This window comes from Eucyclogobius newberryi, unplaced genomic scaffold (assembly GCF_026437365.1).
Source record: "Eucyclogobius newberryi isolate DKJ021-1_F unplaced genomic scaffold, fEucNew1.0.hap1 SCAF_21, whole genome shotgun sequence".
Classification (NCBI taxonomy): Eukaryota; Metazoa; Chordata; class Actinopteri; order Gobiiformes; family Gobiidae; genus Eucyclogobius; species Eucyclogobius newberryi.
In genome coordinates this window covers 1,458,561-1,481,429 of record NW_027315846.1, presented here as the reverse complement: position 1 = coordinate 1,481,429, position 22,869 = coordinate 1,458,561, and the positions used below count along the sequence as shown (strand labels likewise).

Sequence of the window (22,869 nt, the reverse complement as noted above, 5' to 3'; positions counted from 1 at the left end):
CCTGGTTTAGACCTGGTTTAGACCTGGTTTAGTCCTGGTTTAGACCTGGTTTAGACCTGGTTTAGTCCTGGTTTAGACCTGGTTTAGTCCTGGTTTATTTCATGTTCAGTAAGAATAAGCTTTAAACTGCCTCTGCACCGGAGAAAGCGTTTTATGCTTCAAAACAAGAGACAAATGCATTAAAATGTATCTTCTGCGTCTCTAGTCTGCTGCCCCCTGCTGTTCTGTCCTTGTTCAAAGATGAGGTTTCGCTCCGGCTCCGCAGACTCGACCGGCTCCGCGCAGGGCGGCGGGATCAGAGGTCAAATCAAGAGGTTGCTCTGGGGAAACACCGGCCCCTCTGCGACAGACACCGGCCCCTCTGCGACAGACACCGGCCCCTCTGCGACAGACACCGGCCCCTCTGCGACAGACACCGGCCCCTCTGCGACAGACACCGGCCCCTCTGCGACAGACACCGGCCCCTCTGCGACCGTGGCGGAAGAGCCTGAGGGTGAGAACATTTGTGGTGTCATCGAGGAACAAGAAGGTCCAGGGTTTAATCCTGGGTTTGACAATCGCGTTGCTTTGTCCCGTGGTTCCCAAACTGTGGCCCGCGGGCGCCTTTAGGTGGCACGAGGCTCCTCTACGGCTCGTTGGAGTTCTGCATTTTCTTTCCTCTTTTGGCTTAACTTGTTTAGAAAGTCTGTGGCATTGGTGTAGTCCTATTTTAGACTCAGTTTAGCCCTAAGTTAGCCCTGGTTTAGTCCTGTTTCAAACCTGGTTTATTTGTCCTTGTTTAGTTTATGGTTTAGCCCTAATTTTTCCGGGTTAGGTACAGTCCAGGTCTTTTTTAGTCCCGCTGTAGTCCTGCTGTAGTCCTGCTGTAGTCCCGCTGTAGTCCCGCTGTAGTCCCGCTGTAGTCCTGCTGTAGTCCCGCTGTAGTCCCGCTGTAGTCCCGCTGTAGTCCTGCTGTAGTCCTGCTGTGGTCCTGCTGTAGTCCTGCTGTAGTCCCGCTGTGGTCCTGCTGTAGTCCTGCTGTAGTCCCGCTGTAGTCCCGCTGTAGTCCCGCTGTAGTCCTGCTGTGGTCCTGCTGTAGTCCTGCTGTAGTCCCGCTGTAGTCCTGCTGTGGTCCTGCTGTAGTCCTGCTGTAGTCCCGCTGTAGTCCTGCTGTGGTCCTGCTGTAGTCCTGCTGTAGTCCCGCTGTAGTCCTGCTGTGGTCCTGCTGTAGTCCTGCTGTAGTCCCGCTGTAGTCCCGCTGTAGTCCCGCTGTAGTCCCGCTGTGGTCCTGCTGTGGTCCTGCTGTAGTCCCGCTGTAGTCCCGCTGTAGTCCCGCTGTAGTCCCGCTGTAGTCCTGCTGTAGTCCTGCTGTAGTCCCGCTGTAGTCCTGCTGTAGTCCCGCTGTAGTCCCGCTGTAGTCCCGCTGTAGTCCCGCTGTAGTCCCGCTGTAGTCCCGCTGTAGTCCTGCTGTAGTCCTGCTGTAGTCCCGCTGTAGTCCTGCTGTAGTCCCGCTGTAGTCCCGCTGTAGTCCCGCTGTAGTCCCGCTGTAGTCCTGCTGTAGTCCTGCTGTAGTCCCGCTGTAGTCCCGCTGTAGTCCCGCTGTAGTCCCGCTGTAGTCCTGCTGTAGTCCTGCTGTAGTCCTGCTGTAGTCCTGGTGTAGGGCGCGTTCACACTTGTCTTGGTCTGTTCCAGGTTTGAGCCCAGTTTAGTCCTGACATAGACCTGGTTTGGTCCTGTTCTAGCTCTGGTTCAGTCCTGATCTGCTTCCGGGTTTAGTTCCAGATTCAGTCCCGATTTGGACGAGGTGTGAACGCATCGTTAGTCCTGACGTCGTCCTTTTTTATCCCTGGTCTGGTCCCGGCTTAGACCTGGTTTAGTCCTGACGTGGTCCTGATTTTGGTCTGATTCAGTTCTTCATGTTCAGCCCTGGTTTAGTCTTGATTTACCCATTGTTCAGTCCCGGTTTAGTCCTGACAAAGTCCTTGTTCAGTCCTGTTTTGGTCTGATTTTATGCCGGTTTGGTCAATCCAGGTTTCGCCGAGACACAGACCTGGCTCGGTCCTGTTTTAGTCCTTGTATCGTCATGACAACAGTCCCTCTCTTTTTCCTTTCAGAACTCCTCACGTTTGAGGACCTTCTGGCGAGGCAGCTCTTCTCCGAGGCGAGCCAGCTCCTCATCGACTGCGAGAACCGACTCTTCCTGCACACGAGCGAATCCGACCGACTCGGCGACTGGGACCACGCCGCCGACGAGCTCCACAGCGACCACCAGGACCTGCAGGAGGCCGTCCTGAAAGCCGTCCGCCTCTCGCTGGACCCCAGCGAGGTCGGCGCGAGGGCCTTGGCGTCCGCCGTCGACGCGATGTGCAAAGAGGACGAGCGGGACGACTTCTGGGCGCAGCGGGGACCGGCCGGAAGGCCCCAATGGCGCCCGAGCAAACTGCGGGAGCGGCACGACGGCGAGCTGAGGACGCTGGTCGAGGAGAGGATGGACAGCCCGAGCGCCCCGTGCTCGTACCCCGACGCCATCCAGGGGTCGTCGATCCAGAGCGACATCTTGAGCATGGGTCGGCAGGCGAAGCTGGACCTGGAGATGGTTGCGGAGCGGGTGCGGCCGTGCTACCCCGACCGCCTGAACATCTGCCACTTCTACGTGCTGCAGTTCCATCGCGTTCTGGCGGCGCGGCTGAGGAAGATCGCCGAGTTCGGGCTGGACGATAAAGACTGTATGGTCATTCTGCGATGGGTCAACGAGTACTACCCTCAGTGAGTGTGTTTGTAGTACTGTCCTCAGTGAGTGTGTTTGTAGTACTGTCCTCAGTGAGTGTGTTTGTAGTACTATCCTCAGTGAGTGTGTTTGTAGTACTGTCCTCAGTGAGTGTGTTTGTAGTACTATCCTCAGTGAGTGTGTTTGTAGTACTGTCCTCAGTGAGTGTGTTTGTAGTACTATCCTCAGTGAGTGTGTTTGTAGTACTGTCCTCAGTGAGTGTGTTTGTAGTACTGTCCTCAGTGAGTGTGTTTGTAGTACTATCCTCAGTGAGTGTGTTTGTAGTACTATCCTCAGTGAGTGTGTTTGTAGTACTATCCTCAGTGAGTGTGTTTGTAGTACTATCCTCAGTGAGTGTGTTTGTAGTACTGTCCTCAGTGAGTGTGTTTGTAGTACTATCCTCAGTGAGTGTGTTTGTAGTACTATCCTCAGTGAGTGTGTTTGTAGTACCATCCTCAGTGAGTGTGTTTGTAGTACTATCCTCAGTGAGTGTGTTTGTAGTACTATCCTCAGTGTGTTTGTAGTACTATCCTCAGTGAGAGAGTATTTGTAGTACTATCCTCAGTGTGTTTGTAGTACTAGTGAGAGTATTTGTAGTACTATCCTCAGTGTGTTTGTAATACTAGTGAGAGTATTTGTAGTACTAGTGAGAGTATTTGTAGTACTAGTGAGAGTATTTGTAGTACTATCCTCAGTATGTTTGTAGTACTAGTAAGAGTATTTGTAGTACTAGTGAGAGTATTTGTAGTACTATCCTCAGTGTGTTTGTAGTACTAGTAAGAGTATTTGTAGTACTAGTGAGAGTATTTGTAGTACTATCCTCAGTGTGTTTGTAATACTAGTGAGAGTATTTGTAGTACTAGTGAGAGTATTTGTAGTACTAGTGAGAGTATTTGTAGTACTATCCTCAGTATGTTTGTAGTACTAGTGAGAGTATTTGTAGTACTAGTGAGAGTATTTGTAGTACTATCCTAAGTGTGTTTGTAGTACTATCCTCAGTGAGTGTGTTTGTAGTACTATCCTCAGTGAGTTTGTTTGTAGTACTATCCTCAGTGAGTGTGTTTGTAGTACTATCCTCAGTGAGTGTCTTTGTAGTACTATCCTCAGTGTGTTTGTAGTACTATCCTCAGTGTGTTTGTAGTACTAGTGAGAGTATTTATAGTACTAGTGAAAGTATTTGTAGTACTAGTGAGAGTATTTGTAGTACTATCCTCAGTATGTTTGTAGTACTAGTGAGAGTATTTGTAGTACTAGTGAGAGTATTTGTAGTACTATCCTCAGTGAGTGTGTTTGTAGTACTATCCTCAGTGTGTTTGTAGTACTATCCTCAGTGTGTTTGTAGTACTAGTGAGAGTATTTGTAGTACTATCCTCAGTGTGTTTGTAGTACTAGTGAGAGTATTTGTAGTACTAGTGAGAGTATTTGTAGTACTATCCTCAGTGTGTTTGTAGTACTAGTGAGAGTATTTGTAGTACTAGTGAGAGTATTTGTAGTACTATCCTCAGTGAGAGTATTTGTAGTACTATCCTCAGTGTGTTTGTAGTACTAGTGAGAGTATTTGTAGTACTAGTGAGAGTATTTGTAGTACTATCCTCAGTGTGTTTGTAGTACTAGTGAGAGTATTTGTAGTACTAGTGAGAGTATTTGTAGTACTAGTGAGAGTATTTGTAGTACTATCCTCAGTGTGCCTCAGTGAGAGTATTTGTAGTACTAGTGAGAGTATTTGTAGTACTATCCTCAGTGAGAGTATTTGTAGTACTATCCTCAGTGTGTTTGTAGTACTAGTCAGAGTATTTGTAGTACTAGTGAGAGTATTTGTAGTACTATCCTCAGTGTGTTTGTAGTACTAGTGAGTGTGTTTGTAGTACTAGTGAGAGTATTTGTAGTACTATCCTCAGTGTGTTTGTAGTACTAGTGAGAGTATTTGTAGTACTAGTGAGAGTATTTGTAGTACTAGTGAGAGTATTTGTAGTACTATCCTCAGTGTGTTTGTAGTACTAGTGAGAGTATTTGTAGTACTAGTGAGAGTATTTGTAGTACTAGTGAGAGTATTTGTAGTACTATCCTCAGTGTGTTTGTAGTACTAGTGAGAGTATTTGTAGTACTAGTGAGAGTATTTGTAGTACTATCCTCAGTGTGTTTGTAGTACTAGTGAGAGTATTTGTAGTACTAGTGAGAGTATTTGTAGTACTATCCTCAGTGTGTTTGTAGTACTAGTGAGAGTATTTGTAGTACTAGTGAGAGTATTTGTAGTACTAGTGAGAGTATTTGTAGTACTATCCTCAGTGTGTTTGTAGTACTAGTGAGAGTATTTGTAGTACTAGTGAGAGTATTTGTAGTACTATCCTCAGTGTGTTTGTAGTACTAGTGAGAGTATTTGTAGTACTAGTGAGAGTATTTGTAGTACTAGTGAGAGTATTTGTAGTACTATCCTCAGTGTGTTTGTAGTACTAGTGAGAGTATTTGTAGTACTAGTGAGAGTATTTGTAGTACTATCCTCAGTGTGTTTGTAGTACTAGTGAGAGTATTTGTAGTACTAGTGAGAGTATTTGTAGTACTATCCTCAGTGTGTTTGTAGTACTAGTGAGAGTATTTGTAGTACTAGTGAGAGTATTTGTAGTACTAGTGAGAGTATTTGTAGTACTATCCTCAGTGTGTTTGTAGTACTAGTGAGAGTATTTGTAGTACTAGTGAGAGTATTTGTAGTACTATCCTCAGTGTGTTTGTAGTACTAGTGAGAGTATTTGTAGTACTAGTGAGAGTATTTGTAGTACTAGTGAGAGTATTTGTAGTACTATCCTCAGTGTGTTTGTAGTACTAGTGAGAGTATTTGTAGTACTAGTGAGAGTATTTGTAGTACTATCCTCAGTGAATGTCGTTTCTGTTCCTCAGGATTCTTGAAAAACACATGGACTCGTCTGCTCTGGAGAAGCTCCTGCCTCCGTCTCTGCTGCAGCCTCTGGAAGAGCAGTACCTGGCCAAGCAACAGGTACTGCAGTTTTATATATATATATATATATATATATATATATATATATATATATATATATCTATATATCTATATATATATATATATATATATATATATATATATATATATATTTTTTTTTTTTATCCATCCATCTTCTGCCGCTTTATCCGGGGCCGGGTCGCGGGGGCAGCAGTCTGAGCAGGGACTCCCAGACTTCCTCTCCCCAGACACTTCCTCTAACTCCTCCGGGGGGATCCCGATGCGTTCCCAGGCCAGCCGAGAGACATAGTCTCTCCAGCGTGTCCTGGGTCTTCCCCGGGGCCTCTTCCCGGTGGGACATGCCTGAAACACCTCCCGAGGGAGGCGCCCAGGAGGCATCCGGAACAGATGCCAGAGCCACCTCAGCTGGCTCCTCTCGACGTGGAGGAGCAGCGGCTCTACTCCGAGCTCCCCCCGTGTGGCCAAGCTCCTCACCTTATCTCTAAGGGAGCGCCCAGCCACACGGCGGAGGAAACTCATTTCGACCGCTTGTATCCGCGATCTTGTTCTTTCGGTCATTACCCAAAGCTCATGACCATAGGTGAGGTCAGAACGTAGACCGACCGGTAAATCGAGAGCTTTGCCTTTCGGCTCAGCTCCCTCTTTACCACAACGGTCCGATGCAGCGACCGCATCACTGCAGCCGCTGCACCGATCCGCCTGTCGAGCTCACGCTCCATCCTTCCCTCACTCGTGAACAAGACCCCGAGATACTTGAACTCCTCCACTTGGGGCAAGGACACCCCACCCACCTGGAGAGGGCAAGCCACCTTTTTCCGGTCGAGAACCATGGCCTCGGATTTGGAGGTGCTGATTCTCATCCCAGCCGCTTCACACTCGGCTGCAAACCGTCCCAGTGCATGTTGCAGGTCCGGGTTTGATGGAGCCATCAGGACAACATCGTCTGCAAACAGCAGAGATGAGATCCTGTGGTCCCCAAACCGGACACCCTCCGACCCCCGACTGCGCCTAGAAATTCTGTCCATAAAAATTATGAACAGAACCGGTGACAAAGGGCAGCCCTGGCAGAGTCCAACATGCACTGGGAACAGGTCTGACTTACTGCCGGCAATGCGAACACAGCTCCTGCTCCGGTCATACAGGGACCGGACAGCCCTGAGCAAAGGGCCCCGGACCCCGTACTCCCGGAGCACCCCCCAAAGGACACCCCGGGGACACGGTCGAAAGCCTTCTCCAGATCCACAAAGCACATGTAGACCGGTTGGGCAAACTCCCATGAACCCTCGAGCACCCGATGGAGGGTATAGAGCTGGTCCAGTGTTCCACGACCGGGACGAAAACCACTCTGCTCCTCCTGAATCCCAGGTTCGACTATCGGTCGTGTCAACCAAGACAGTCCTACAACATCCAGATACTTTAGGTACTCAGGGCGGATCTCATCCACCCCCGGAGCCCTGCCACCGAGGAGTTTGCGAACAACCTCAGTGACTTCAGCTTGGGTGATGGATGAGCCAGCCTCCGAGTCCCCGGTCTCTACTTCCTCTTCGGAAGACGTGACTGAGGGATTATGGAGATCCTCAAAGTATTCCTTCCACCGTCCGACGACATCCCCAGTCGAGGTCAGCAGGCCTCCACCCGCACCGTAAACGGTGTTGGTGAGACACTGCTTCCCCCTCCTGAGGCGCCGGACGGTTTGCCAGAATTTCTTTGGTGCCGACCGATAGTCCTCCTCCATGGCCTCCCCGAACTCCTCCCAGGCCCGGGTTTTTGCCTCTGCGACAGCACGAGCCGCGGCTCGCTTGGCCTGCCGATACCCGTCGATGACCTCCGGAGACCTACAAGCCAGAGTGGCCTGATAGGCCTCCTTCTTCAGTTTGACGGCATCCCTTACTTCCGGTGTCCACCACCGGGTTCGGGGGTTGCCGCCACGACAGGCACCGGAGACCTTGCGACCACAGCTCCGAGCAGCCGCATCAACAATGGAGGCGGAGAACATGGTCCACTCGGACTCAATGTCCCCAGCCTCCCCATGGGAGAAGCTCTCCCGGAGGTACGAGTTGAATACCCTACTGACAGAGGGCTCCACTAGACGTTCCCAACAGACCCTCACAATGCGCTTGGGTCTGCCAAGTCTGTCCGGCTTCCTCCTCCGCCAGCGGATCCAACTCACCACCAGGTGGTGATCGGTTGACAACTCTGCCCCTCTCTTCACCCGAGTGTCCAAGACACGCGGCCGGAGGTCAGATGACACGACAACAAAGTCGATAATTGACCTCCGGCCTAGGGTGTCCTGGTGCCCTGTGCACTGATGGACACCCTTGTGCTTGAACATGGTGTTCGTTATGGACAATCCGTGGCTAGCACAGAAGTCCAATAACTGAACACCGCTCGGGTTCAGATCGGGGAAGCCGCTCTTCCCGATCACCCCTCTCCAGGTGTCACTGTCATTGCCCACGTGGGCGTTGAAGTCCCCCAGTAGAACAACGGAGTCCCCGGTCGGTGCACTGTCCAGTACCCCTCCCAAGGACTCCAAGAAGGCCGGGTACTCTGCACTGCTGTTCGGCCCGTAGGCCGCCACAACAGTGAGAGACCTGTCCCCCACCCGAAGGCGGAGGGACGCGACCCTCTCGTTCACCGGGGTAAACTCCAACACGTGGCGGCTGAGCTGAGGGGCTATAAGCAAGCCCACACCAGCCCGCCGCCTCTCCCCGCGGGCAACACCAGAGAAGTGGAGCGTCCAGCCCCTCTCGAGGAGATGGGTTCCAGAGCCCGAACTGTGCGTGGAGGTGAAGCCGACTATATCTAGTCGGTATCGCTCAACCTCCCGCACAAGCTCAGGCTCTTTCCCCCCCAGCGAGGTGACATTCCATGTCCCCAGAGTTAGTCTCTGTGTCTGGAGATCTGGTCGCCGAGGCCCCTGCCGTCGACTGCCGCCCAGATCTCTCTGCACCGGCCCCTTATGGATCCTACTGCGGGTGTTGGGCCCACGGGAGGGCGGCCCCACGTCGCTCTTTCGGGCTGTGCCCGGCCGGGCCCCGTGGGGTAAGACCCGGCCACCAGGCGCTCGCCATGGAGCACCCATCCCAGGCCTGGCTCCAGGATGGGGCCCCGGTGACGCCGATCCGGGCGACGTAAATTGCCTTGTTATTGTTGTCATCATAGAGGGCTTCTGAACCGATCTTTGTCTGACCCGTCACCTTGGACCTGTTTGCCTTGGGAGACCCTACCAGGGGCATGAAGCCCTCGACAACATAGCTCCCGGGATCATTTATATATATATGTATATATATATATATATATATATATATATATATATATCAGAGCGTCTGTCTCAGAAGTCTCAGTCCAGTGTTTATGTTCTGCGGTTGCCATGACGACACTCCATTGGTCTCCATCCATCATCCATTGTTGGAGTTTTGCGTCCGTGACACAGCGTTTTCAAGTCAAATGGAATATCGAATTTTGATTATCGAGAAAAACACACATTTATTCACGATCATCAAGAAGAAAAAAAAAAATATGATTATCAAGAAAAAACACATTTACGCAGTCGATTAAAAGCTTGATCTCGTTGCTTCCTGATCCAGAGTAAAGATTTGTGTTGTGCCATTTTTCCTACTTTTGAAACTCTTGCACATGTTTTCTTCGGTCGTACTCGTGGTTTACTCGTGATTTACTCGTGGTTTACTCAAGATTCACTCGATTTACTCGTGATTTACTCGTGATTTACTCGTGATTTACTCGATTTACTCCTGGTTTACTCGTGATTTACTCGAGATTTACTCGTGATTTACTCGTGATTTACTTGTGATTTACTCGTGATTTACTCGTGATTTACTCGTGATTTACTTGATTTACTCGTGGTTTACTCGTGATTTACTCGTGATTTACTCGTGATTTACTCGATTTACTCCTGGTTTACTAGTGATTTACTCGATTTACTCGTGATTTACTCGTGATTTACTCGCGATTTACTCGTGGTTTACTCGTGATTTACTTGATTTACTCCTGGATTACTCGTGATTTACTTGATTTACTCGTGATTTACTCGTGATTTACTCGTGATTTACTCGTGGTTTACTCTTGATTTACTCGTGATTTACTCCTGGTTTACTCTTGATTTACTCGTGATTTACTCGTGGTTTACTCGTGATTTACTCGTGATTTACTCGTGGTTTACTCGTGATTTACTCGTAATTTACTCGTGATTTACTCGATTTACTCGTGATTTACTTGATTTACTCGTGATTTACTCGTGATTTACTCCTGGTTTACTCGTGATTTACTTGATTTACTCGTGATTTACTCGCGATTTACTCGTGATCTACTCGTGATTTACTCGATTTACTCCTGGTTTACTCGTGATTTACTCGATTTACTCGTGATTTACTCGTGGTTTACTCGTGATTTACTTGATTTACTCCTGGTTTACTCGTGATTTACTCCTGGTTTACTCGTGATTTACTTGATTTACTCGTGATTTACTCGTGATTTACTCCTGGTTTACTCGTGATTTACTCGATTTACTCGTGATTTACTCGTGATTTACTCCTGGTTTACTCGTGATTTACTCGATTTACTCGTGATTTACTCGTGGTTTACTCGTGATTTACTCGATTTACTCGTGATTTACTCGTGGTTTACTCGTGATTTACTTGATTTACTCCTGGTTTACTCGTGATTTACTCCTGGTTTACTCGTGATTTACTTGATTTACTCGTGATTTACTCGTGGTTTACTCTTGATTTACTCGTGATTTACTCGTGGTTTACTCGTGATTTACTCGTGATTTACTCGTGGTTTACTCGTGATTTACTCGTGATTTACTCGTGATTTACTCGATTTACTCGTGATTTACTCGTGATTTACTTGATTTACTCCTGGTTTACTCGTGATTTACTCGATTTACTCGTGATTTACTCGCGATTTACTCGTGATTTACTCGTGATTTACTCGATTTACTCCTGGTTTACTCGTGATTTACTTGATTTACTCGTGATTTACTCGTGATTTACTCGTGATTTACTCCTGGTTTACTCGTGATTTACTTGATTTACTCGTGATTTACTCGTGATTTACTCGTGATTTACTCGTGGTTTACTCTTGATTTACTCGTGATTTACTCGTGGTTTACTCGTGATTTACTCGTGATTTACTCGTGGTTTACTCGTGATTTACTCGTGATTTACTCGTGGTTTACTCGTGATTTACTCGTGATTTACTCGTGGTTTACTCGTGATTTACTCGTGATTTACTCGTGATTTACTCGTGGTTTACTTGATTTACTCGTGATTTACTCGTGATTTACTCGTGATTTACTCGTGATTTACTCGTGGTTTACTTGATTTACTCGTGATTTACTCGTGATTTACTCGTGGTTTACTCGTCTTGTCGTGTAACGGGCGTTTGTGGTTTCCAGGGCGACATGCTGACGTACATCGGTGAAGTGTTGAAAGAAGCGAAGCAGATGTGGATCAACGGAGAGCTGCCCAAAACAGAAGACGGATGCTTCATCAGCGACACGGCCTTCGACATCATCCAGGTACAAAACACATTTAATTATGATTATCAAGAGGAAAACACATTTATTTATGATTATCAAGAACAAAACACACATTTATTTATGATTATCGAGAGGAAAACACATTTATTTATGATTATCAAGAGGAAAACACATTTATTTATGATTATTAAGAGGAAAACACACATTTATTTATGATTATTGAGAGGGAAACACATTTATTTATGATTATCAAGAGGAAAACACACATTTATTCATGATTATCAAGAGGAAAACACACATTTATTCATGATTATCGAGAGGAAAACACATTTATTTATGATTATCAAGAGGAAAACACATTTATTTATGATTATCAAGAACAAAACACACATTTATTTATGATTATCGAGAGGAAAACACATTTATTTATGATTATCAAGAGGAAAAGACATTTATTTATGATTATCAAGAGGAAAACACATTTATTTATGATTATCAAGAGGAAAAGACATTTATTTATGATTATCAAGAACAAAATACACATTTATTTATGATTATCAAGAGGAAAACACACATTTATTTATGATTATCAAGAGGAAAAGACATTTATTTATGATTATCAAGAGGAAAAGACATTTATTTATGATTATCAAGAACAAAATACACATTTATTTATGATTATCAAGAGGAAAACACACATTTATTTATGATTATCAAGAGGAAAAGACATTTATTTATGATTATCAAGAGGAAAAGACATTTATTTATGATTATCAAGAGGAAAAGACATTTATTTATGATTATCAAGAGGAAAAGACATTTATTTATGATTATCAAGAGGAAAACACACATTTATTTATGATTATCAAGAGGAAAACACATTTATTTATGATTATCAAGAGGAAAAGACATTTATTTATGATTATCAAGAGGAAAAGACATTTATTTATGATTATCAAGAGGAAAACACATTTATTTATGATTATCAAGAGGAAAACACATTTATTTATGATTATTGAGAGGAAAACACATTTATTTATGATGATCAAGAGGAAAAGACATTTATTTATGATTATCAAGAGGAAAACACATTTATTTATGATTATCAACAGGAAAACACATTTATTTATGACACTCTGAAACACCAAAGCGCCGTGTGGTTTGCGCTGGTGAAAGAGGTGAATATTAACGAGCTTCTTTTGTGTGGGACCCGGAGCTCGTTAGAAACAGGAAGCGGCTCCTACGCCACAAACGAGAGGGACAAAGCAAGAAAGTGAAAAGAAAGTGCAAAACTCTCTGGGAAAAAGTGCAGAAATATCACTTTATTCTCTTGTTTGGCAGATTAGGACGTTTCTGCCTCTTTTTTTAAATTAATTTTGATTAGTTTTAGTCGCTCGATATTCTAATTGTGCAAATCTCCGAAATATTAAATGTTTCCATATGAAAAAGTTTTTCCATGATTTTTTTATTTTAAAAATAAGTAAATACAAATAGATCAGATGAATCAGATAAATCAGATAAATAAATAAAATAAATAAAATGAATACATCAGATAAATAAATAAAATAAAACAAAATTAAATTAAATACAATTTAATTTAATTTAATTAATTAAATAAATTAAATCAAATTAAATCAGTGAGAAAGTCCATTCTACCTGTGCTGCTTTTACCCAAACACGACACCATCTGCAGAATCACCAGGGAAACACTCCAAACACACTAAATATCGGAGGATAACGGCCTCTTTAATAGAAATTCTACAAATCTTTGAGAATTTACAGCTTCCACAAACACATTTTCAGGCAATTTTCAACCATTTCAACCTGTTTTGAAGACACAGAATTGACACAAACGTCATAATTCTCTTCAGATGGTGAACGGCGCGGTGACGTCGGCGCAGACAGTTCTGGCCGACCGGACCAAAGCCCAGAGTCTGACCGGCCTCTTACAGGAACTACTGCGGAGGTGAGAAAACAGAAGCTCTAGCGCCACCTAGTGCCCGTGTTCGTCACTTTCGTTTGTCACAAGGGTTGCTTTTCAGATTCTCCGCTGTGATCATGTCTTTAGTTTGTACTTTACTATGAAATATCCAAAAGGTAAATTCAGAAATACTTAACTAGACCCGTGAACGCGCTCTATTACAACAGAACTCTGCACTCTGTCTTTACTCATACTTTTGGCCTGACGAATGTTTTTAAACCCAGCAATTTTCTCCTTTTGCAAGACTTGACAGGCAAAACTCTTTATTAATGTTCGCTTTTCTATCTCGACGTGTAGCCACACTTGTCCAGCCTGCTCTGATATTTGTTAATATTTAATTCAGAGTCTGATTTATTGTATTATAGAAGTCAAAAGAATTAGGTGGAATTTGAAACGTTGGGAAAAATTTTAGTCAAATGTAGTTGACTCAAAAACTAAATAAGAAATCCAAACTCCCCTCTGTAAATATTTATTTTCTAATATGCCAACACAATGAACCAAGAAATAAAAAAAATGATTTAAATGTCCCAAATTTTGTGCAATTTTGGCAGATTTTACACATAAAAATGCCTTGTTTAAAAATGAAAACATGACATTTTTTCTTAGACGTTATGATGTCATAAAATAAGGATCATGCAACTGTTATTGTGTCGTTTGTGGAGTATAAATGTCACTTCATATTGAAGCAGCAGTGTGGGACATATTGTGAAGTGAATGATGTTTTTCTTGCAGTTATAAATCTTTTCTGGAGGAAGTCGTCCGGAGCAACAAGTCCAACAGCGTTCCGACCGTGAAAGCCAATCTCCACTGCGTCCATCAGTTCATGTACGTTTCACTCACATCACCAGTGTTTATGTCTTTAAATACTTCTTATTCACTCTCTAGATATTTGTATTACTTTTGCCAGTGTTAAAGCAGATGTAACATTGGATTTATAATGTTTCACTGCACATTCATTTTTCTAATTTATGTCTATTTTTTTTCTTTATTTTTTCCCTTTTTTCTTCTTTTTTTTTTCAAACGTTTCTTTTTTCCCCAAATGTTTCTTTTATTTTTCTTTTTTTCAAATGTTTCTTTTATTTCTTTATTTTTCAAATGTTTCCCATGGATTTGTGTCGATTGTGTTAATTTGATTATGTCACTTGTGGGGTATAAATGTCACTTGTTGCCCATTATTTATATTTTGACGTGTTAAAAATACAAGGGCAATAAGTGTGATTTTTGTAAAACACATGTTTCAGTCATGTTGCCTCGAGATACATTAAAGTTATGAATAAACCTTTAAAATGTAAATCATCTTTATAAATTGGCCAATCTTATTTCATTAAAATGACTGAAATTACAATTAGCTTAATCAAGTCGTTGTAACTCAAGTAGAAAGGTTTTTTGTAGCGTGATCAGAAGGTTCAAGTGGTTAAACATTAAACATTGTAAATAAATTGTGTTTTACAGAAACGTCTTGGAACCGAAAAGTCATTTGTTTCCAGACGAAGTCAGAACTGGATGTTTGATTCTCCTCAAAGAAATGCAACAGTCGAGTCAGAGTTTCCTCCTCCGTCCAGTCCAGGACGAGCTCAAGGTCAGGACCAAACAAGCCTGCTTTAGTCCTGCTTTAGTCCTGCTTTAGTCCTAATTTAGTCCTGCTTTAGTCCTGCTTTAGTCCTGCTTTAGTCCTGCTTTAGTCCTGCTTTAGTCCTAATTTAGTCCTGCTTTAGTCCTGCTTTAGTCCTAATTTAGTCCTGCTTTAGTCCTGCTTTAGTCCTAATTTAGTCCTGCTTTAGTCCTGCTTTAGTCCTGCTTTAGTCCTGCTTTAGTCCTAATTTAGTCCTGCTTTAGTCCTGCTTTAGTCCTGCTTTAGTCCTAATTTAGTCCTGCTTTAGTCCTGCTTTAGTCCTAATTTAGTCCTGCTTTAGTCCTGCTTTAGTCCTAATTTAGTCCTGCTTTAGTCCTGCTTTAGTCCTAATTTAGTCCTGCTTTAGTCCTGCTTTAGTCCTAATTTAGTCCTGCTTTAGTCCTGCTTTAGTCCTAATTTAGTCCTGCTTTAGTCCTGCTTTAGTCCTAATTTAGTCCTGGTTTAGTCCTGCTTTAGTCCTGCTTTAGTCCTAATTTAGTCCTGGTTTAGTCCTGCTTTAGTCCAGCTTTAGTCCTGCTTTAGTCCTAATTTAGTCCAGCTTTAGTCCTGCTTTAGTCCTAATTTAGTCCTGCTTTAGTCCTGCTTTAGTCCTGCTTTAGTCCTGGTTTAGTCCTGGTTTAGTCCTGCTTTAATCCTGGTTTAGTCCTGGTTTAGTCCTGCTTTAGTCCTGGTTTAGTCCTGGTTTAGTCCTGCTTTAGTCCTGGTTTAGTCCTGGTTTAGTCCTGGTTTAGTCCTGGTTTAGTCCTGCTTTAGTCCTGGTTTAGTCCTGGTTTAGTCCTGGTTTAGTCCTAGTTTAGTCCTGTTTTAGTCCTGTTTTAGTCCTGGTTTAGTCCTGGTTTAGACCTGATTTAGTCCTGGTTTAGTCCTGGTTTAGTCCTGGTTTAGTCCTGCTTTAGTCCTGGTTTAGACCTGGTTTAGACCTGCTTTAGTCCTGGTTTAGACCTGATTTAGTCCTGCTTTAGTCCTGCTTTAGTCCTGCTTTAGACCTGCTTTAGACCTGCTTTAGTCCTGCTTTAGTTCTGGTTTAGTCCTGCTTTAGTCCTGGTTTAGTCCTGCTTTAGTCCTGATTTAGTCCTGCTTTAGTCCTGGTTTAGTCCTGCTTTAGTCCTGGTTTAGACATGGTTTAGTCCTGGTTTAGTCCTGGTTTAGTCCTGGTTTAGTCCTGGTTTAGTCCTGGTTTGGACCTGGTTTAGTCCTGGTTTAGTCCTGCTTTAGTCCTGCTTTAGTCCAGGTTTAGTCCTGGTTTAGTCCTGCTTTAGTCCTGCTTTAGTCCTGGTTTAGTCCTGGTTTAGACCTGGTTTAGACCTGATTTAGTGCTGCTTTAGTCCTGCTTTAGTCCTGGTTTAGTCCTGGTTTAGTCCTGCTTTAGTCCTGCTTTAGTCCTGGTTTAGTCCTGGTTTAGTCCTGCTTTAGTCCTGGTTTAGTCCTGGTTTAGTCCTGCTTTAGTCCTGGTTTAGTCCTGGTTTAGTCCTGGTTTAGTCCTGCTTTAGTCCTGCTTTAGTCCTGGTTTAGACCTGCTTTAGTCCTGCTTTAGTCCTGGTTTAGTCCTGATTTAGACCTGGTTTAGACCTGATTTAGTCCTGGTTTAGTCCTGGTTTAGTCCTGGTTTAGACCTGCTTTAGTCCTGGTTTAGTCCTGGGTTAGTCCTGCTTTAGTCCTGGTTTAGTCCTGCTTTAGTCCTGCTTTAGTCCTGGTTTAGACCTGGTTTAGACCTGATTTAGTCCTGCTTTAGTCCTGCTTTAGTCCTGCTTTAGTCCTGGTTTAGACCTGCTTTAGTCCTGCTTTAGTCCTGGTTTAGACCTGCTTTAGTCCTGGTTTAGTCCTGCTTTAGTCCTGGTTTAGACCTGCTTTAGTCCTGCTTTAGTCCTGGTTTAAACCTGGTTTAGTCCTGGTTTAGTCCTGGTTTAGTCCTGCTTTAGTCCTGGTTTAGACCTGCTTTAGTCCTGGTTTAGTCCTGCTTTAGTCCTGGTTTAGTCCTGCTTTAGTCCTGGTTTAGTCCTGGTTTTAATTGCACGTGTGGTTTCAGCCTTTGTTTAAGAAGCTGAGCCGTGATTGGCTGAAAGGAGTTCAGTTTGAGAAGATTCTGGAAACTATTGATTCAAAAAGTTTGGCTCTTCAGGACCTGAATCAGACGAGTCGCCAGGTGAAAGCAACAATTGAACTGATTATAATGTTTATCACAGTGTGAGCATGTCTGGTGTTTGTGTCTCTGTTTGTTTGTTTGTTTGTCTGTTTGTTTCTCTGTTTATTTGTGTTTGTTTATATTTGTGTTTGTTTGTTTGTCTGTTTGTTTGTCTGTTTATTTGTTTGTTTGTCTGTTTGTTTCTCTGTTTATTTGTTTGTTTGTCTGTCTGTTTGTTTATTTGTTTGTTTGTGTGTCTGTTTGTTTGTTGATCTGTTTGTTTGTTTGTTGATCCGTCTGTTTGTTGATCTCTTTGTTTGTTTGTTTGTTGATCTGTTTGTTTGTTTGTTTGTTTGTTGATCTGTTTGTTTGTTGATCTGTTTGTTTGTTTGTTGATCTGTTTGTTTTTTGATCTGTTTGTTTGTTGATCTGTTTGTTTGTTTGTTGATCTGTTTGTTTGTTTGTTGATCTGTTGGTTTGTTGGTCTGTTTGTTTGTTTGTTGATCTGTTTGTTTGTTTGTTGATCTGTTTGTTTGTTGATCTGTTTGTTTGTTTGTTGATCTGTTTGTTTGTTTGTTGATCTGTTTGTTTGTTTGTTGATCTGTTGGTTTGTTGGTCTGTTTGTTTGTTTGTTGATCTCTTTGTTTGTTTGTTGATCTCTTTGTTTGTTTGTTGATCTCTTTGTTTGTTTGTTGATCTCTTTGTTTGTTTGTTGATCTCTTTGTTTGTGCTCAGGCGCTGCTGGGCCGGCTTCACGTGGACGTGTCTGTCGAGTACGTGAAGAGTCTGATTCGAGGAGACAAACTCAAAGACTCAAAGAAACAACATGAAGCTCACGCCGCGATGGAGCGAGACGCGGAGCAGCTGCACCTGCTCCTCTGCCCAATGGTGAATGTCTCTCCTCATCGCTCCTCCGCTTATGGCACGTGTGTGTTACGCGTCGGCTCGTTTACATGTCCTTCTCCCGCCTGAGTTTGCAAGAAAACAGCGCCATCTAGTGTCCCACTTCTCCAAGACTGTAAACCAGGTCTAAAGCAGGTCTAAAGCAGGTCTAAAGCAGGTCTAAACCAGGTCTAAACCAGGTCTAAAGCAGGTCTAAACCAGGTCTAAAGCAGGTCTAAACCAGGTCTAAACCAGGTCTAAAGCAGGTCTAAACCAGGTCTAAACCAGGTCTAAACCAGGTCTAAACCAGGTCTAAAGCAGGTCTAAAGCAGGTCTAAAGCAGGTCTAAACCAGGTCTAAACCAGGTCTAAACCAGGTCTAAAGCAGGTATAAACCAGGTCTAAACCAGGTCTAAAGCAGGTCTAAAGCAGGTCTAAACCAGGTCTAAACCAGGTCTAAAGCAGGTCTAAAGCAGGTCTAAACCAGGTCTAAACCAGGTCTAAACCAGGTCTAAAGCAGGTATAAACCAGGTCTAAACCAGGTCTAAACCAGGTCTAAACCAGGTCTAAAGCAGGTCTAAACCAGGTCTAAACCAGGTCTAAAGCAGGTCTAAACCAGGTCTAAACCAGGTCTAAACCAGGTCTAAAGCAGGTCTAAACCAGGTCTAAACCAGGTCTAAAGCAGGTCTAAACCAGGTCTAAAGCAGGACTAAACCAGGTCTAAAGCAGGTCTAAAGAAGTCTAAAGCAGGTCTAAAGCAGGTCTAAAGCAGGTCTAAACCAGGTCTAAAGAAGTCTAATCCAGGTCTAAAGCAGGTCTAAGGCAGGTCTAAACCAGGTCTAAACCAGGTCTAAACCAGGTCTAAAGCAGGACTAAACCAGGTCTAAACCAGGTCTAAAGCAGGACTAAACCAGGTCTAAACCAGGACTAAACCAGGGCTAAACCAGGTCTAAACCAGGTCTAAAGCAGGTCTAAAGCAGGACTAAACCAGGGCTAAACCAGGACTAAACCAGGACAAACCAGGACTAAACCAGGGCTAAACCAGGACTAAACCAGGACAAACCAGGTCTAAACCAGGTCTAAACCAGGTCTAAACCGGGTCTAAACCGGGTCTAAACCAGGTCTAAACCAGGTCTAAACCAGGACTAAACCGGGACTAAACCAGGCCTAAACCAGGATGAAATAAGGACTAAACCAGGTCTAAACCAGGTATTAATAAGGACTAAACCAGGACTAAATAAGGACTAAACCAGGTCTAAACCAGGTCTAAACCAGGTCTAAACCGGGTCTAAACCGGGTCTAAACCAGGTCTAAACCAGGTCTAAACCAGGACTAAACCGGGACTAAACCAGGCCTAAACCAGGATGAAATAAGGACTAAACCAGGTCTAAACCAGGTATTAATAAGGACTAAACCAGGACTAAATAAGGACTAAACCAGGTCTAAACCAGGACTAAACCAGGACTAAACCAGGACAAACCAGGTCTAAACCAGGTCTAAACCAGGTCTAAACCAGGACTAAACCAGGTCTAAACCAGGTCTAAACCAGGTCTAAACCAGGACTAAACCAGGTCCAAACCAGGTCTAAACCAGGACTAAACCAGGACTAAACCAGGACTAAACCAGGACTAAACCAGGACTAAACCCGGACTAAACCAGGACTAAACGTTTGCATGTTCTGCAGGGTTCTCAGGAGGAGTGGTTGAAGGATGTTCTGATCGGAGTTGCAGAATTACTCAAACTTCAGGACCTTGCAGCTATTCAGATGCACGTGGCCTCCATGGGAAACGCCTACCCGGATTTCAGGTACTTACAAGTATCTGGAGACATCAGGTACTTAGGACTATCTGGAGACAACAGGTACTTACAAGTCTCTGGAGACATCAGGTACTTACAAGTCTCTGGAGACATCAGGTACTTACAAGTATCTGGAGACATCAGGTACTTACAAGTATCTGGAGACATCAGGTACTTACAAGTATCTGGAGACATCAGGTACTTACAAGTATCTGGAGACATCAGGTACTTACAAGTCTCTGGAGACATCAGGTACTTTCGACTATCTGGAGACATCAGGTACATACAAGTATCTGGAGACATCAGGTACCCACAAGTCTCTGGAGACATCAGGTACTTACAAGTATCTGGAGACAACCGGTACTTACAAGTATCTGGAGACATCAGGTACTTACAAGTATCTGGAGACATCAGGTACTTACAAGTCTCTGGAGACATCAGGTACTTACAAGTATCTGGAGACATCAGGTACATACAAGTATCTGGAGACATTAGGTACTTACAAGTATCTGGAGACATCAGGTACTTACAAGTCTCTGGAGACATCAGGTACTTACAAGTCTCTGGAGACATCAGGTACTTACAAGTATTGTGGAAACATCAGGTACTTACAAGTCTCTGGAGACATCAGGTACTTACAAGTCTCTGGAGACATCAGGTACTTACAAGTCTATGGAGACATCAGGTACTTACAAGTCTCTGGAGACATCAGGTACTTTCAAGTCTCTGGAGACATCAGGTACTTACAAGTCTCTGGAGACATCAGGTACTTTCAAGTCTCTGGAGACATCAGGTACTTTCAAGTATCTGGAGACATCAGGTACTTACAAGTATCTGGAGACATCAGGTACTTTCAAGTATCTGGAGACATCAGGTACTTACAAGTATCTGGAGACATCAGGTACTTTCAAGTCTCTGGAGACATCAGGTACTTACAAGTATCTGGAGACATCAGGTACTTTCAAGTATCTGGAGACATCAGGTACTTACAAGTCTCTGGAGACATCAGGTACTTTCAAGTCTCTGGAGACATCAGGTACTTACAAGTATCTGGAGACATCCAGACTTTATGTTGAACCTCGATCTGTTTTAGTGTCTGGACTTTATCACGTTTGAACAGGAAATACAACCAGCCACTTCCTGTTCCATCCCAAATGGTTCTCGCACATGTGTTTGGACTAAACCAGGACTAAACCAGGACTAAACCAGGACTAAACCAGGACTAAACCAGGACTTTCTGCTTTGCTTTCACAGTGAGAAACACGTTTCTTTGATCCTCAAACTCAAGTCCAACTTCACCAGATCGAACAGACACATCGTGAAAGAGACTCTTCGAGACGCGCTCAACGAAACATCTTCTTCTTCTTCTTCTTCTTCTGTTGTGTTCTTCTCACTCGTCCCCGTTTAGCTCCTCCTCTTTCAGTCACACTGTAATATTTAAACTTAAGCTGGTCTTATAGCCGTCACATGTTGTGGTCACATGTTGTGGTCACATGTTGTGGTCACATGTTGTGGTCACATGTTCTGGTCACATGTTCTGGTCACATGTTGTGGTCACATGTTGTGGTCACATGTTGTGGTCACATGTTCTGGTCACATGTTCTGGTCACATGTTCTGGTCACATGTTCTGGTCACATGTCGCGGTCACATGTACATAAGCTAACGTCACCTTCTCGCGCTGCTGTTTGTAAAGGCCGGGGCTACAGAGCCGCGGCGCGGTCAAATAGCCTCATGGCTAACCCTGACCCTGACCCTGACCCTGACCCTAACCCTGACCCTGACCCTAACCCTGACCCTGACCCTGACCCTAACCCTGACCCTGACCCTGACCCTAACCCTGACCCTAACCCTGACCCTGACCCTGACCCTGACCCTGACCCTGACCCTGACCCTGACCCTGACCCTGACCCTGACCCTAACCCTAACCCTAACCCTGACCCTGACCCTGACCCTGACCCTGACCCTGACCCTGACCCTGACCCTGACCCTAACCCTAACCCTGACCCTGACCCTGACCCTGACCCTGACCCTAACCCTGACCCTGACCCTGACCCTGACCCTGACCCTGACCCTGACCCTGACCCTGACCCTGACCCTGACCCGGTCAAATAGCGCAGCAGTTTCAGGAGCTCTGTGACACTCCCGTTTGTAAATGCTTATTTTACTCATGAAAGAAGAAGAAAGTGTAATATATGTAAATACTTTTACCACTAAAATAAAGAGGAAAAAACATGTAAAATGACTCGTTCTTCTCTCTTGTGTGATTGTGTAGCTAAAATCAAAGTAAATACAGATACAAAGTAGATTTTATGTGTAAAGGTACTTTAAGAATGGTCAGATTGTGTTTTAAAACAACTTTATTCAGCTTAAAACGTTAAATTGATCAAGTTTTATGCAATAGATTGGTCTAAAATCACACTTAAACCTTATTGAATTGAAGTAACTTGTGCCTTGCTGAGTATTTTTCTTGCGTACTCGTGTTTAAGTACAGTTTTGGCAGCCACACTTATACTTGTACTTGTACTTGTACTTGCACGTGTTCTCGGGAATGAGCTGTTTTACTGCCGTGTCCGTGCGAGACAAAAGGAGGAAACTATTGAAAGTGTTTTCGGAAACTCAGAAACGTTCCAAAGTGTGATCGTTTACTACGGCGAGCGTCCGGCAGGAAAACAGGATCAAACAGAGCTGCGGGACGGCCTAGGGGCGTGGTCAGAGCACACATGCCGAGGGGGGCGTGGTCAGAGCACACATGCCGAGGGGGGCGTGGTCAGAGCACACATGCCGAGGGGGGCGTGGTCAGAGCACACATGCTGAGGGGGCGTGGTCAGAGCACACATGCCGAGGGGGGCGTGGTCAGAGCACACATGCCGAGGGGGGCGTGGTCAGAGCACACATGCCGAGGGGGGCGTGGTCAGAGCACACATGCCGAGGGGGGCGTGGTCAGAGCACACATGCTGAGGGGGCGTGGTCAGAGCACACATGCCGAGGGGGCGTGGTCAGAGCACACATGCTGAGGGGGCGTGGTCAGAGCACACATGCTGAGGGGGCGTGGTCAGAGCACACATGCCGAGGGGGCGTGGTCAGAGCACACATGCCGAGGGGGGTGTGGTCAGAGCACACATGCCGAGGGGGCGTGGTCAGAGCACACATGCCGAGGGGGGCGTGGTCAGAGCACACATGCTGAGGGGGCGTGGTCAGAGCACACATGCCGAGAGGGCGTGGTCAGAGCACACA

The 22,869-nt window shown here is 44.6% G+C and overlaps 1 protein-coding gene across 1 annotated transcript; it reads left to right on the top strand.

Moving 5' to 3' along the window:
* Positions 1-189: 189 nt before the first annotated feature.
* On the top strand, positions 190-21,852 carry tnfaip2b (tumor necrosis factor, alpha-induced protein 2b). The gene is made up of 11 exons (XM_072457077.1): positions 190-493; positions 2,094-2,745; positions 5,639-5,735; positions 11,137-11,259; positions 13,092-13,186; positions 13,934-14,026; positions 14,654-14,780; positions 16,861-16,977; positions 17,692-17,844; positions 19,522-19,643; positions 20,889-21,852. Exons 1-11 carry the CDS (start codon positions 241-243, stop codon positions 21,040-21,042), a joined length of 1,986 nt encoding a protein of 661 aa, XP_072313178.1. The 5' UTR covers positions 190-240; the 3' UTR covers positions 21,043-21,852.
* Positions 21,853-22,869: the final 1,017 nt, after the last annotated feature.

What these genes read in the sequence shown, in the direction of transcription:
- tnfaip2b (XM_072457077.1), top strand. Translation starts at nt 241, where the DNA reads ATGAGGTTTCGCTCCGGCTCCGCAGACTCGACCGGCTCCGCGCAGGGC. An exon ending in CGTGGCGGAAGAGCCTGAGG is followed by an intron (nt 494 to 2,093) that starts GTGAGAACATTT and finishes TTTTCCTTTCAG; the next exon opens with AACTCCTCACGTTTGAGGAC. An exon ending in TTACAGGAACTACTGCGGAG is followed by an intron (nt 13,187 to 13,933) that starts GTGAGAAAACAG and finishes TTTTTCTTGCAG; the next exon opens with TTATAAATCTTTTCTGGAGG.